General features: G+C 38.2%; 1 protein-coding gene across 1 annotated transcript in view; it reads right to left on the bottom strand.

Annotated features, from left to right (window-relative positions):
- LOC127176604 (polycomb group RING finger protein 3) overlaps window positions 1-15,220 on the bottom strand; it is a 45,025-nt gene that overhangs the window by 18,042 nt on the left and 11,763 nt on the right. The window contains exons 2-6 of the mRNA XM_051128366.1: window positions 14,873-14,976; window positions 11,252-11,369; window positions 8,745-8,841; window positions 2,078-2,133; window positions 1,339-1,449 (exon numbers count right to left, since the gene is read on the bottom strand). Coding sequence (XP_050984323.1) covers window positions 1,339-1,449; window positions 2,078-2,133; window positions 8,745-8,841; window positions 11,252-11,369; window positions 14,873-14,887 — 397 coding nt within the window. The 5' untranslated portion in view covers window positions 14,888-14,976. The remainder of the gene's footprint in view (window positions 1-1,338; window positions 1,450-2,077; window positions 2,134-8,744; window positions 8,842-11,251; window positions 11,370-14,872; window positions 14,977-15,220) is intronic.

The following is a 15,220-nucleotide window of genomic DNA, read 5'->3' as shown; positions in this document are numbered from 1 at the left end:
TCAAACATCACCATGACATTGTCATTGCATCACCAGAAATCTCAACTGCAGTAATGGGAAAGGGAAAGAGATTTCGTGCATCTGGACGAAGCGAAGTCTGGGTTCAGTCATTCTTAAGCCTTGACTGCGACAGCGACGGGTTCTTCCCAGGACACTCCGAATATCCTTTCCGATAGTTAAAATGTTTCCCGACTGGGGAAAAAGTTCACGGAGTCTGAGCTAATCTGCGGCAAGCAGACTGTGAAGGAGCGAAAAAGCAAGACTTCCAGCGAAATAAGTTTCGTTAGGTTGGTTAATAGACAGGGTGCCGCTATAAAGCTGTCCGGGATGAGGTGGACAAGCACAGGTAGCAATTTTACCATGCTTTCCAGAAGGGTGACTTCTTTTTCAAGCTTGGCAACAGTCTGGTTAATATCCACTGTGATGGGATTTGAGAAGCACTGTCAGGCCTCTCTAAAATCACCTTTACAAAAGCACACCTGTGACACCAAGCCTAAAAAGCATTTTCGATGCTAATAAAGCTCATAAATAAAGACTGTCATGCTTTGCGTGTATTTGTGGGCAGGTAATGTAGTAATGCAGTCAATTACATCATCATTTTACCATGTGCCTCTCCTCTCGGTTCAGTTTTGATAGTTCTGTGAAGTGCTTGAGGACTGAAGACTTCAAATGAAATACTATTCAGAAAAACAGGTCTGCTAAACTAGCTGAGACAATGTGGAACAAGAGACCACTTACGTCTGAGCCTTATTTACTACAATGCATGAATCCAGCCATTACAACTGCTGACTCAACCTGCCTGAGGGCCAGTATTTGCACAGACTTTATCACTGTGCACAGTCCTGAAAGATGAAAAGAGCAAGATACTGCCTGGGTTTAGATGATTGTTTCCTCAAACAAAGGTGAAGGGCCTGTTTACCACCAAATAAACTGAAATAAAGTGCTTGTTTTGAGTCTAGAGGCTTTCAAACACTCTACCTTAACAGCTCCTTTAGACTAATATAATAGTCTATAAATTTATGCCAGAAAAAATACTCCATTTCAGTAATAACCAAAAACACTGAGATTAGAAAAAGCATCCAAACGTAAATCTGTACGCATTACAGTAATGAAGAATCATGGGGAAATATGCTTAACTACCATGAAAATGATGTCAAGCTGCAGTCCTTCAATATGCGAATGATAATTTCTTTTGTATTTTTGGTGGAAGGAGTGGTGAAGTGTGACATAAACGTTTTTTTAAAGATTTAAAGATCTTTAAAGGCACACTGTCCTACTTCCACTGTGATCGTAGATGGGCTGTACCACCTACAGTACATAAAGACAGTTGGGACGTACCATTGCGCTGTGAGTCCAGGTGGGTTTTCATGTTACATAGTTCTCCTTTGATGTCTCCAGGCACCTCCATGCCTAACTTCTGATAGAATTCTCTCTGTTTCTTCATCTCCGCTACACACAAGAGAGCAAGAACGAAAAATCATACATGTCATAAGATGCTTCATAAAATAAGCATTACATAAGGAAAACATGATTCGATACGGAGGATATTTTTGCTACCAGTCCACATTTTTATTGGAAGACCATATGTGACCCTGGACCACAAAACCTGTCTTAAGTAGCACAGCCAAAAAAACATTGTTTTAATGTTTTAAAATAATCACTTGTTTTAAAATGAATTTTTAAGTTTATGCCAAAAATCATTAGGATATTAAGAACATGTTCCATAATGATATTTTGTAAGTTTCCTACTGCAAATATATAAAAACCTAATTTATGATTAGTAACAGGCATTGCTAAGAACTTCATTTGGACAACTTTAATGGCAATTTTCTCAATATTTAGATTTTTTTTTTTTGCACCCTCAGATTCCAGATTTTCAAATAGTTGTATTTGGGCCAAATATTGTCCTATCCTAACAAACCACACCATCAATGGGAAGTTTTTAGATGATGTATTAATCTCAATTTCAAAAAAAAAAAAAAAAAAAAAAAAAAAAAAAAATCGACCCTTATGATTGGTTTTGTGATTCCAGGTCACATACTAAAACACAAATAAACAAAAAAATAGAAAGACAAACCTTCTTGTAGTCCTGGCACCAACTTGTAGACAATATCTTGCATTGTTCGGTCATGGCTGAGGAAAAGGGAAACACAATAATGAATATAATTTATTCAAACAATATGCATTATTACACCAAGGAACACAGCTGAAGGACAAAAAAAGATACGCACAAAAAAGAACACCAAGAAAATTGCAATTCGCATTTGCATTCGGTGGGCATGTTTCCTCATAACTATGATTGTTAATTAGCATAAAGTGTAGTTCTTTCTCATGTCTCTAACTCTCCTGTGACTGGCGGGTCCCAGGGCTCGGAGGTAAAACCTATTAAGCGTGTGTTGACATGTTCATCTCTGTGGCGCCTCTGGTATGGCTGCCCGCCTCCGAGAACATGTTACCATGCCACAAAACCCACGAGTGCCAGTTCCAAGCATCCAACAGCCAAAACAAGCACCCGCTTTGAGATTCACAGCTCTTGTTGTGTAGCTCATACTTTCTAGGACACTGCAAATGAACTCATGAAATGTCAAGAAGGTTTACATGAGGACTTAAAGAAATTTGCCTGCATTGTGTTGTTATTTTCATGAAAATTAAAATCTAATTCTCATTACTGTAATAAAAAAAATAAATAATAGCAATATTAAAGCACTTACACTACTTTGTACTGAGATTGTAAAATGGCAGGCCCCTATAAGCTGACTGAATCCCTGCAACAGGAGATTGTCCAGATGAAGGCCAAAGTGATGACTCTTTCAGCCATTGCAAGAGAAGTTGGTCATACTAAATCTGTGATTTCTTGAATATTGCAGGTTTACAATGACACTAATTCATTAAAAATTACCCAAAAAGTCTGGTTGTCCACGTAAGACAAATGTACAAGAAGACAGGATAATGCAGAGACTCAGTGGGCAACTGGTTTAACACTGCAGCTGACCCTTACCCTGTTTAGCACTGAACTGGCAAGCAATTCCAGCTGCGGTGCTAAACCGATTCCCCACTGACAGTCTCTGCATTATCCTGTCTTTGTTTTTTTTTTTTTAATGTAATTTATTTCTGTTGTGTCAAAGCTTAATTCTCAGCAGTCATTAATCCATTCTTCACATGATGCCACATGTGCCACATGATCCTTTAGAAATCATTCTAATATGCTGATTTGGAGCTAAACAGAACAATTCTTCTTATTATTATCAATATTAAAAAAGTTGTGCTGCTCAAACCATCATTTTTTTTTCTGGATTCTTTTATGAGAAGCAAGTTCAAAAGATTGATTTCTCGAAAATTGCAGGTTTACAATGACACTAATTCATTCAAGTCCCCCAAAAAGGCTGGCTGCCCACGTAAGACAAATGCACGAGAAGACAGGATAATGCAGAGACTCTCAATGGACAATTGGTTCAACACTGCAGCTGGAATTGCTATAGCTATTGCAAACACACACACACACACTGAAAGTGTGCCATTCAGTCCGACTTTTCTTAAACATGCCGACATCCTTACCCTGTTCAGCACTGAATTGGCAAGCAATTCCAGCTGCAGTGTTGAACCGATTCCCCATTGAGAGTCTCTGCATTATCCTGTGGTAATTTATTCCTGTTATGTCAAAGCTTAAAGGGATCCTATTATGCCTTTTCACTTTTTGAACTTTATTCAGTGTGTGGTGTGTATTTTTGGGCATAAAAAAGATCTACAATGTTACAAATCTCAAAGTCCACTCCAAAGGGAGATATTTCGTTTTTTAAAAAATCCCTTTTCAAGAACTACAACAAACGGCTCCTTTGGACTACAACGTTTGTTTTCCGCATTCAATTATGTCACAAGGCGGTCCATTAGAATATCATCAAATTAAATACTGCCCACGGAAACTCGAATTGCTGGGGGGTGGATGAGGTGGGGGATTACCCTAATGATGCAGCGTGGAGAGCCGCTTCAACAAACCACAGCGCGGTGGGTATAAACACAAGCATTGACTAGAACAGCCGATTCACAGCAGTAACACACCGCAGACCTGTGCAGGGGGTCGAAACATATGGTGAAGCCACGGTCTACTCCGGTTGCCGTGTCAGAGCCATAACGCAACCGCAGACGTGTGCAGTGTGTGGTAAGAGATTTATTCATCATACAGTGTAGATAATGTTAGCTTTACTTATAACGCGAGTGTTTTTTAAAATGCATAAACTTGCACTAGAATAGGCTAGGCTAATCAGTGATGTTCTCTGATAATGTTAGGCTGCTTTTAGCCTTATGCTGGAGCTGGTTTCAGTCAATGAAACCAAGTATGTAAATAACTAAATACATTAGCATGATAATATCATGTATTGGCGATCTCGCAGGCTGACGATAGGACCCAACACTACTGTAGTGTATTATTTACTCACCCTCCATGCATCCTAGGTGTATATGGCTTCCTTCTTTCAGGCAAGTGCAATCGGAGTTATATTTAAATTTGCCTCACACGGCTCCGGGGGGTTAATAAAGGCCTCCTGTAGCGAATTGCTGTGTTTTTGTAAGAAAAATCTCCAAATTTAAAAAATCCATATTTTTTCGGAACACGGAACCCGGAACTAATAGAGTCACTTGTGCCAGGCTGGGAGAAATGTATTGTAATAATGTAAATTATGTTAAAAATAATGCATTTTTCGAACCACCAAGCATGAAAGCCTGTTCTACTACGCCCCCAAAACAAAATCAAGACTCTGTTAAAGAGCAAAATAGGACCCCCTTAATTCTCAGCAGTCATTAATCCAGTCTTCAGTGCCACATGATCCTTTAGAAACCATTCTAATATGCTGATTTGGAGCTCAAGGAACATTTCTTATTATTATCAATGTTGAACACAGTTGTGCTACTTAAACTAATATATTTTTTTCAGGATTCTTTGTTGAGAAGCAAGTTTAAACAGCATTTATTACTTGAAACAAATCTTTTATAACATTATATATATATTTTCTGTCACTTTTGATCAATTAAATGCATTCTTGCTGAATAAAAGCAATTTCTCTAAAAACAAAACAAAATTAATCATCATAATGAAAATAATGTCACGATGCAAAAAACATTACGCATTTTTTATTTTTGAGATTTTTGGGTCTAGTTCAGTGTATGAGCCCTTGTGCCATATCAGTTCCTCTTAATAGCACATAAAGACTCAGACCAGTTGGAAACTGATCTTAGATCTGCACTCGTGCCACTTTGAGAATACAGGCCACATTCTGTGTCAGAGTCCAGCTCGCTGTTAGCTGATCTGCTCCCTGAGGGCATGATGAGAGAGACAGAGACAGAGAGAGATCAGGATTGCAAGGCAGCGGAGCACCTGTGTCCCTGGTGCACAGCCAGAGCTGCCACCTGTTCCCAAATCCCAGCAGCCTGGCAGGGAAGGTAGAGGTCCAATTAGCCACCACCGAGCCTCCACAGAGGGGGCCGGAAGGCCTGGTGGTGAGGGGGTGACTGGCATTTAGCTAGCTGATCAACAAAAGCTCGGTTTTGTGTGTGTGGGTGTATGTTTGCGCAAGTGTGAGAAAGAGCTGAGGATCAATGAGCTGCCACTGTTAATACAGACAAATCCAGTTTTCATTCACGATCAAACAGTGTGGCTCATAAACACTGCGGTGTTAAACTAAGGTCAGATTAATCATGCGGAAAGGGAGGCGAGCTGGTTTGATGGCGTACGACGTAATGTAACTGACCCCGAACTCTTATATTGTCTCTTCCTCTCGTATCCCACACGGCTTTCATCTACCAACAGAGATGGGGCGACTCTTTTCCGCCCCATTCAGAAGGAAGCACTGGGACCGTGGTGAATATTTAATGTGTTTGGAAATTGTTTCTCATCAGCGAGTGACTGCAGGCTTCTATGTTGCTAAATGACAATTATGAAAGAGCTGGCACCCGGCCCAGTGCACCAGCGGATCCATCAGACACAGAGGCACCGCTGCTCAGGGGGCAGATGGACGCCACACCCCAACAGTTTACATACACCTACACACCGAGCGCATCTGCGCGTCTCTCAGCAGCAGTTTTTGCTCACAGCATAAAAAGGTGAAGGCCTTTTCCTAGAGATAGAATTGCAAAAGGCTTGTTTGGTCAACTCTTAAAAGTACACATGCATACAGATGACCCAACGCTAACATAAGGTTATACATAAGGTAAGTTTTGCCTCTCTTTTTATATAAGTCTATAAGACTTTTATACATCTAATATTGTCTAACAAGCAAAAAAAAAAATCATCTCTCAGGAAAAGTCAGATCACTTAAAGGGATAGTTTACCCAAATATTTAAATTCTATCATTATTTACTCACCCTCATGTCATTCCAAACCTGTAAGAACTCTAATCTTCGGAACACAAATTAAGATATGTTTAATGAAATCCGAGCACTTTCTCAACCTTCATAGACAGCAAAGCAACTGACACGTTCAAGGCCCAGAAAGGTAGTAAGGTCATCATTAAAATAGTCCATGTGACATCAGTGGTTCAACCGTAATGTTATGAAGCTACAAGAACACTTTGTGCACAGTGAAAACAAAAATAATGACTTTATTCAACCATTTCTTCTCTTCCATCTCAGTCTTCCACACACGTTCACGAAGGTACCATGACGTATGCTTGACATGCTGCTGATGCAGGAAATGGCATTCATCGCTTTCAGCCATTGCAAGAGAAGTGATTTCTTGGATATTGCAGGTTTACAATGACACTAATTCACTCAAGTCCCCCAAAAAGGCTGGTCGTCCACGTAAGACAAATGCACGAGGACAGGATAATGCCGAGACTCTCAATGGGCAATCGGTTCAACACTGCAGCTGGAATTGCTTGCCAGTTCAGTACATGTGCATTTCAGCTGCAGTGTTGAACCGATTCCCCATTGAGAATCTCTCAATGAGTGTTCTGATGTAGAAAGTAGGGGCGTGACGAGACACTTATCCCACGAGACAAGACGAGATGAGACACAAGACTGGGTTCACGAGAACGAGACGAGATGAGATTTTTCATCCTCAATGATGAAATATATAGGGAAAAGTGCCTTTTATTCAACTGAAAAAGACAAAATGCAAAAAAAAAAAAAAATCTAGGTGCATTTTGAACTTTATGAAATTAAACTTCCATTTTAATGAATTATATGCAGTAATAAACATTTAAACAAGAGCTTCACGATTCTGGATAAATTGATAATCCCAGTTATTTTTAATACATTGGGGACCATGATTCTCTCACGATTCTAGAGAAAAAAAGATTAGAAAACTTGACAAAATAACGTAATTTACTAGTGGTTCTGACAATAGTCATTAATTGCTTAAGTAATGACTATTGAAATCTCCTGAATGAATGATTCAATGACATACTTGTTTTTTTTGTTTTTTTTTTTAAACGGGCAGTTGTCACCACCTCCTGGCGGAAGAGGATAAGCGTTACAATACATACAAGTGTTAAGATACTTTCGTTTTGATCGCTACTGTAGACAATAAGTGTTTATACCCAAACTATAAACTTTTATCCAAGTTTAAATGTCTGTAACACAGAAATATTGATTATAACGTGGTTGAAAGACTGTTTGTGGTGCTTCTTCTGCGTTCACATTTCCCCCGACCCTCATGGGCAGCGACAAAACGCATTTCTCACGCTCCACTGACACTTGCAATGTGAAACAGTCATAATAGACATAGCTAAATCGTTGTCATTCAGGAATAAGATCGTGTGGGTGTTTGAATCGAGATCTTGATGTTTTAAGGATTAATCGTGCAGCTCTAATGTAAACATTGCAAAATGTTTTATGTGGATATCGTCACGAGATCCCATCATATCCCCTAGTGGAAAGTCATTATTTGTGTTTTTTTCGCACCCAAAAAGTATTCTAGTGGCTTCATAAAATTAAGGTTGACCCACTGATGTCACATAAACTATTTTAACAATGTCTTTACTAACTTTCTGTGCCTTAAACGTGTCAGTCGCTCTTGGATTTCATCACAAATATCTTAATTTGTGTTGCGAAGATGAATGAATGTCTTACCAGTTTTGAACAACATGAGGGTGAGTCAGATTTTCACTAGTTTTTACTGCATTTTTGTCTTTTTTCAAAATATTAAAACAGATGTGTCTACAAAGTGCATTTTCTATTATATGCCCTTTTTAAAATGACACAGCATGCTTCAATTGTTTATGCACAATGCCCCTAGAGGTCACTTCCTTCTATGGCCACTTCCTTTCAAACTATAAAAAAACATGAACATCTAAGAAGGTGCAACATTTGGCATGATAAAGAAACACCCTGCAGTTGTAATCTTGAGTTTCCATGTGGCAGCTCTACCCTGATTCACAGTCTGGATTTGTAGCAAACCTGCAGCCGATGGTTTATCACAGCTGCTGCCCTTAAAATGACATCATGCGGAGCGATCCAGTTCCAGAAGTGCGTAAAACTTTCAGGTCACATCAGCAGATGTTTTCTCTGGGATGTGTTTACCGGAGAGGAACGCTGCACCCTGGACATCAATAATTCACCCTTCGACAAAGACAGCTGGAGGGTGCCACGTCACCTTTAAGTACCCACGTGGCTGCACAACATGCAACTAACATGAACAGAAGCCAGCCATCAAAGACTACGCTATTCACTGGTGTGCCTTGATGGACCCCTGCTGGGCAGCTCTGGGGTTTACATTGATTAAGAGGTGTTTGTCTACTGCGGTAAACTCTTACCCGATGTACTGCAGTGGATGGCTCTGGTGAATGACAATCCGACATGTGGGACACGTGTTGTTTTCTTCTAGGTACTTCACCAAACAGCTCCTGCAGACTACATAAACAAACAGACAATTTAGACACTTCTAGTAAGTTGATTCATTCTGTACACATCACATTATAAGTCAAAATGATAATTATATTGATTTCCAAGAGACAAGAATGTTTAAATGACTCAGCACAAACCCAAAGGCAAAAAATAAATAAATAAAATAAATAAAATAAATAGCCCTTCTAGTTTTATGACTCAAACTAAAGTGCTCTTGGTCTGTGGCACAATGACTCCCTCTAGTGTTCAATTCAAACACTGCTGTTTAAAGCAACAAAACCTGATGTAACAGACTAGTGATAGCTTGACCTGATGTACTTAAAGGATTAGTTCACAATAGAATTATAATTTCCTGATCCAAGATGTTCATGTCTTTCTTTCTTTAGTTGAAAAGAAATTAAGGTTTTTGAGGAAAACATTCAAGGATTTTTCTCCATATAATGGACTTCAATTGGGACCAATGGGTTGAAGGTCCAAATTGCAGTTTCATTGCAGCTTCAAAGGGCTCTCACCAAAGGAATATGGGTCATATCTAGTGAAACCAATGGTCATTTTCTAAAAAAAAAAAAATAAAAAAACATCACAAATTACGTAATAATGTTCGAAAAGTCACGTGTGATGTAGCTTAAGGCACCGACCAAGTGTTTACAAAGCGAACACGCAAAGAAAGTCAAACGCCCTTCACAAAAAAAAAAAGTTTAAAACAACGTTCTCGACCCAACCTTTTTGATCCAAAGTACACAGAAGAAAAACTAACCGTATGTGACCTTTCCAACATGATAACGTAATGCATAAAATTGTAGACACGCATAGCAGAGCTAGCACAAGATGAGCATTTGTGGTTAAAAAGTATACCGATTTTTTTTTTTTTTTAGAAAATGACCAATCATTTTGCTAGATAAGACCCTTATTCCTTGGCTGGGGTCATGTAGAGCTATTTGAAGCGGCATTGAAACTGCAATTTGGACCTTCAATCCACTGATGCCCACTGAAATCTACTACATGGATTTCATTAAGCAAGACATGAACATCTTGGATGACACGGGGGGTGAGTAAATTATCAGGAAATTTTAATTCAGGACCCAACCTCCTTTGATCTGGAAAATAAAAAATCTTTTTGCTGTTCAAACCACATGACTTTTGCAAAAGGAGATTCTGAGTCAGATCCCTTTAATGAATCAGTTTGGTTCACAAAAAAATATTAAATCACTGCGACTGCAACATTGAGTCAGTGAGCTGCACTTGATTCAATCTGATTCATGAATGAATCATTGCAGTTTTGAAAACTAGATCTTTCTTTGCTAAAACTTCGACTCAAATAAATGACCAGTTAGCAAATAAAACATTAATTCTTAACTGAACTGCTAAGAAGAGCTAGGGTAAAATAAGGTTTCATTGACCTTAAATTCAGGTCTGTTCGTCAAAGATATCACATGGCTTCAAAAGACTTGGAATTTAGTCATTTGGACCACTTTTATGATACTTTTACATTTTTTTTATCATTTCATGTCATGTAATGAAAAAGAGTGGCCAGGATGTTCTTTGCAATCCACCACTTATGGGCCATGAAATAAAGAGTCTTAAAGGAGAAGTTCACTTCCAGAACAAAAATGTACATTTATTTACATATTTTTTAACCTCAAATGCTCATTTTGTCTAGCTCTGCGTGTACTCTGTGCACTTCGGTTCAATACAGTTAGGGTATGTTAAAAGACTCCCATCTCATTTTCTCCTCCAATTTCAAAATCGTCCTACATCGCTGCAAAAGTACCAACCCAGTGTTTACAAAGTGAACGTGCAAAGAAGGTTAAACAGCCTTTCCCAAAAAAAAGGTAAAATAGCGATGTAGGACGATTTTTAAGTTGGAGGAGAAAATGAGATGGGAGTTTTTCGACCTACCCTAACTGTCTTGAACCGGACTGCACAGAGTACGCATGTGCATGGCAGAGCCAGACAAGATGAGCATTTAAGGATTAAAGGTATTTACATTTGGATTTTTTTTTTTAAGAAAATGACTGATTGTTTCACTAGATAAGACCCTTCTTCCTCAGCTGGGATTGTCTAGAGCCCTTTAAAGCTGCACTGAAACTGCATTTTGGAAGTTAAAACTCACAGGCACCATGTCCACTATATGGAGATAATTCCTGAAAAGTTTTCCTCAAAAAACAATTACTTTAAGACTGAATAAAGAAAGACATGAACATCTTAAATGACAATGTGGTGAGTACATTATCTGTCAATTTTTGCTCTGGAAATGAACTATTTCTTTAAAGGTGAATGTATGAGTCAAATTGCAATTTTTGGGTAAAGCACCACTTCTGCATACAATATATATATAACTGTAGACAATCCAAATTCTAAAATGTCATTCATAACTGAAATAAAGACTAGATATTGGTGTAGCAATGGCACTTACAGGTGTGTAAGCACTCAGTGACCGTGGTGGCGTCGATCAGGTACCCCTCGCACAGACGACAGGTGATGTGGGCGTTGATGTCCCACAGTTTAATCTTCCTGGTTAACATCTCGGGGTTCTGGATGTGAAAGAGAGAGAGAGAGAAAAGAGAGGTTAGCGCATTTGACAAAACCACAATGCAAACTGCAGGCTGGAGAATCAGGGGTCAAAAGGGTGATCTCATAGGTCACTAGGGTCACAAATATTAGGTTGCCTTCATCCATTACATTAAAAAAAAGGTAAAAAATAAGTGTTAGCTTAATTTCATGTTACAAGTGAAGTCACGTTTTTTGTTCGGCTAAATTGTAGTCTCCACTTTAAAGACAAAGTGTTGTTTGTTCAGGCACATCCCATGTGAAGCAGCCAGACGACTATATTGACCAGACACGTTATCCGGTGAAGTACAATCTGTGTCAGGACACATGATGCTCATATTCAATACAAATTAAACAGATTATTCACCACTCCAGTGGCCCACTGGAAAGACAATAATTAGATCTATGTTGCTTCAATATTTGGAATCCAGCTTTTAAAGAAAATCTGTGAAAATTTAATGTAGCGAATGATCAGAGATTGCCTGAAATCCCTGTTTTAATATATGAATCAATTTAGATATTTTTATTAAGATGAAGTACACAAATATTACACAAACATCAACATTAAAGTCAACACACTCCATTTACTTCCCTGTCTCACTGCGCATTGTTTATCAATGTTATTCCAGATTTGAAGGATTTTTCTATAATATTAACAAAAAATAAAAACATTAGAGAAAAAAATAAACGTTCATTCATTCTAAATAATAGTCTAAGAAGCATTTTAATTAAAAATTATTATTATTTTCTTAAATAACATGCACTGATAACGGAAATCACAAAAACTCTGAATAGTGTACACATTAGAGCTGATTGGAACGGAAACTGTTGCAGCAAAGTGTGTAGAAGATGAAAGAGAGACACTGCTAGCACCACAATGAGGCTAAATGTGTTCACTACGGCATAACCACAGGTGTTTTATGTTATGGCACTTCCTCATAAAAGATTTTCAAACCTCACTCATGAATTCAGCTACCAGCCTTGTTGCAATAGCATAATCAGTGCAGTGCAGTGCAGTGTCAAATGAGGACAGAGAATTGCCACGGGCTGCAGTGAATATTACACTCTCACATTAGTGGGCTTCAATAAAAGTTGGAGCTTCAAAGCCATTCATTTACCCATGAGTCTAAATGCATTATACTGAGGAAAAAGTTACATCCAAGTTTTAAAAACTCATTACCAAACAGATAGAATTTTTAGTCAACAACATGCAGAATTAAACATGGAAAAAAAAAAACAAAAAAAAAAAAAAGACGCTTGTGACCTCCAGCAGAGGAGATGACTATCAGCAAATAAAAACTTAAAGGGATAGCTCACCCAAAAATGAAAATGTGTCATTAATTACTCACCCTCATGTCATTCAAAACCCGAAAGGCCTTCATTCATCTTCAGAACACAAATTAAGATATTTTTGATGAAATCCCAAAGGCTTTCTGACCCTGCATAGACAGCAATGCAATTGACTCGTTCAAGGCCCAGAAACGTATTAAGGACATCGTTAAAATAGTCCATGTGACATCAGTGGTTCAACCTTAATTTTCTAAAGTTAGGAGAACTACTTTTTGTGCACAAAGAAAAGAAACAACTTCATTTAAAAACTTCTTCTCTTCCCTGTTCAACTATTTTAACAATGTCCTTCTGAGCCTTGAATGTGATAGCTGTGTTGCTGTCTATGCAGGGTCAGAAAGCTCTCGATGATTTTCATCAAAAATATCTTAATTTGTGTTCTAAAAGATGAACGAAGGTCTTAAAGGTTTGGAACGACATGAGGGTGAGTAAGTACTGACAGAATTTTATTTATGGGTGAACTAACCCTTTAAATTTCAGAATATAAAATAATATAATCTATGAATATAGCACACAAGTCATATGGATTAATTTTACTGGACGTTTTGAAAAAGCATAAATCACCGTTTACTTTTGTTTAACAGAATTCTGCAAAACATCTATTCATGAAGAGAGAAAATATGGAAAACAACAATGGAAATTTTGGGGTTAAACATTTAAGATAGTTCAAGGAATATTCACTCAAAAATTAAAATCTGATGAAAATGTATTCACCCTAAGGCCTTCTGCAGTGAATGGGTGCCGTCAGAAAGAGAGTTTAAATAACTGAAAGAAACATCATAATAATGCACAGGTAACCTACATAACTCCAGTTCACCATTTAACGTCTTGTGTGGTGAAAACCTGCATCTTTGTAATAAACAAATCTATCAAGATGTTTTTAAACTTCAAACCATTGCTTCTGGCTAAAATATAAATCTATCCATAAAATTATGTCTATCCATTACTTTTTCCAGTGAAAAAGTCATTTTGCCTGAAACAGGAGTGAAACACATCAAGCACAGTTTACAAATGAAAACAGTCCAAAACAGTTTTAGTGTGTGTTCACACTTGTCATGTTTGATTCGATTTAAACAAACTCTGGTGCGACTGCTCCGTTAGTGAGGTTCATTTGAGTAAGTGTGAGCGCTGCCATCTGAACCCTGGTGTGCACCAAACAAGCAGACTGAGATGGCTTTGATCCGCTTCAAAACAAACTCTGGTGTGGTTCGAATGAAATAAGAACGCAACAGGAACCAAATACTTATAAACAAACCAAAAACAGGAAGTATTGACGATGCGATGCTACGCAACATGATTTCACAAAGAGAACAAGCAGTGTATCCAAAACAAAATGAGCAGAGGGCAAACATGGAGCAATGAGGAGGTAAAATGCCTTTTAAAAGCTCTTTGTGAGTTTGCAGGTGGTGAAAATAAAATCATATACACACAGCGAGTGCGCATAGTCCAGCAGACGCCATTAGGTGTATTCAACTTAAAGTGACGCTGAGCAGACCGATCAGTCAATGGGTACTTTGATGTCATACACCCACAACGCCGCTTTAATTCAAACACACCTTCTCCTTTCATTTGGAGTGTTCGTGAGTTCTGACACGAAATATTCGTCATTCAACCCGACCAATCAGGTTGTGGACATATCACCATGCTGTTAGGTTCGGTATCTTTAGGTTTGCTGTCCAAAATTCCAGTGTCAACGCTAAGCGGACCAGGACCAAATGTATCATTTTGATGAGAGAGGACAACAAGGAATGGACTTATTAGACATATGATATTTTTGCCAGAAGCTGCAGTTTTAAGTTAAGAAGTCTCAATAATGGGTGTTTATTACGAGCACACAATTTTTTTTAAAACTTCACAAGACAATAATTGATGGCCTGGAGTTGTGTGGATTACTTGTGAATCATTGTGATATTTTTATCAGCTGTTTGGACTCTTCTTTTGACGGCACCCATTCACTACAGAGGATCCATTGATGAGCAAGTGATGTAATGCTACATTTCTCCAAATCTGGTCAAACAATTCAACTCTTCTACATTTTGGATGGCCTGAGGGTGAGTTTCTCAACAAATTGTAATTTTTAAATCAGTCCTTTTAAGTCAAATTAAACATTGTGCAGCATAAAAGTAAGTGATTCACTTACCCCTAATGCCGCCATGTGTCTACTGCTGAGGGTCTGGCAGCCGGGCTTCTTCTGCGAGACACAGGGTGGTGTTAACTCTGCATCCTGTGCTCCACTTCACACAGCTGCAAACAAACAAAAAAAAACACAAAGGCATTTATTTATTTCTACACATTTATACACAAAATGATTGCAAGGAAACTATTTTCCCCTTTGCCTTCAGAATGTTGTCAGCAAATAATATTTTCCGTTTTTCAAAATTAAGCCAAACTGCAAATAGCAAGGAACATTTTCCTCATGTTTTTCCTACAAATGTACTATTTGAGTTACAAAAAAAGGTGCAAAAAAAGCATGAGGCATCTTTAAGAT

Source organism: Labeo rohita, chromosome 14, assembly GCF_022985175.1.
Source record: "Labeo rohita strain BAU-BD-2019 chromosome 14, IGBB_LRoh.1.0, whole genome shotgun sequence".
Classification (NCBI taxonomy): domain Eukaryota; kingdom Metazoa; phylum Chordata; class Actinopteri; order Cypriniformes; family Cyprinidae; genus Labeo; species Labeo rohita.
This window is presented reverse-complemented; position numbering and strand designations above follow the sequence as displayed.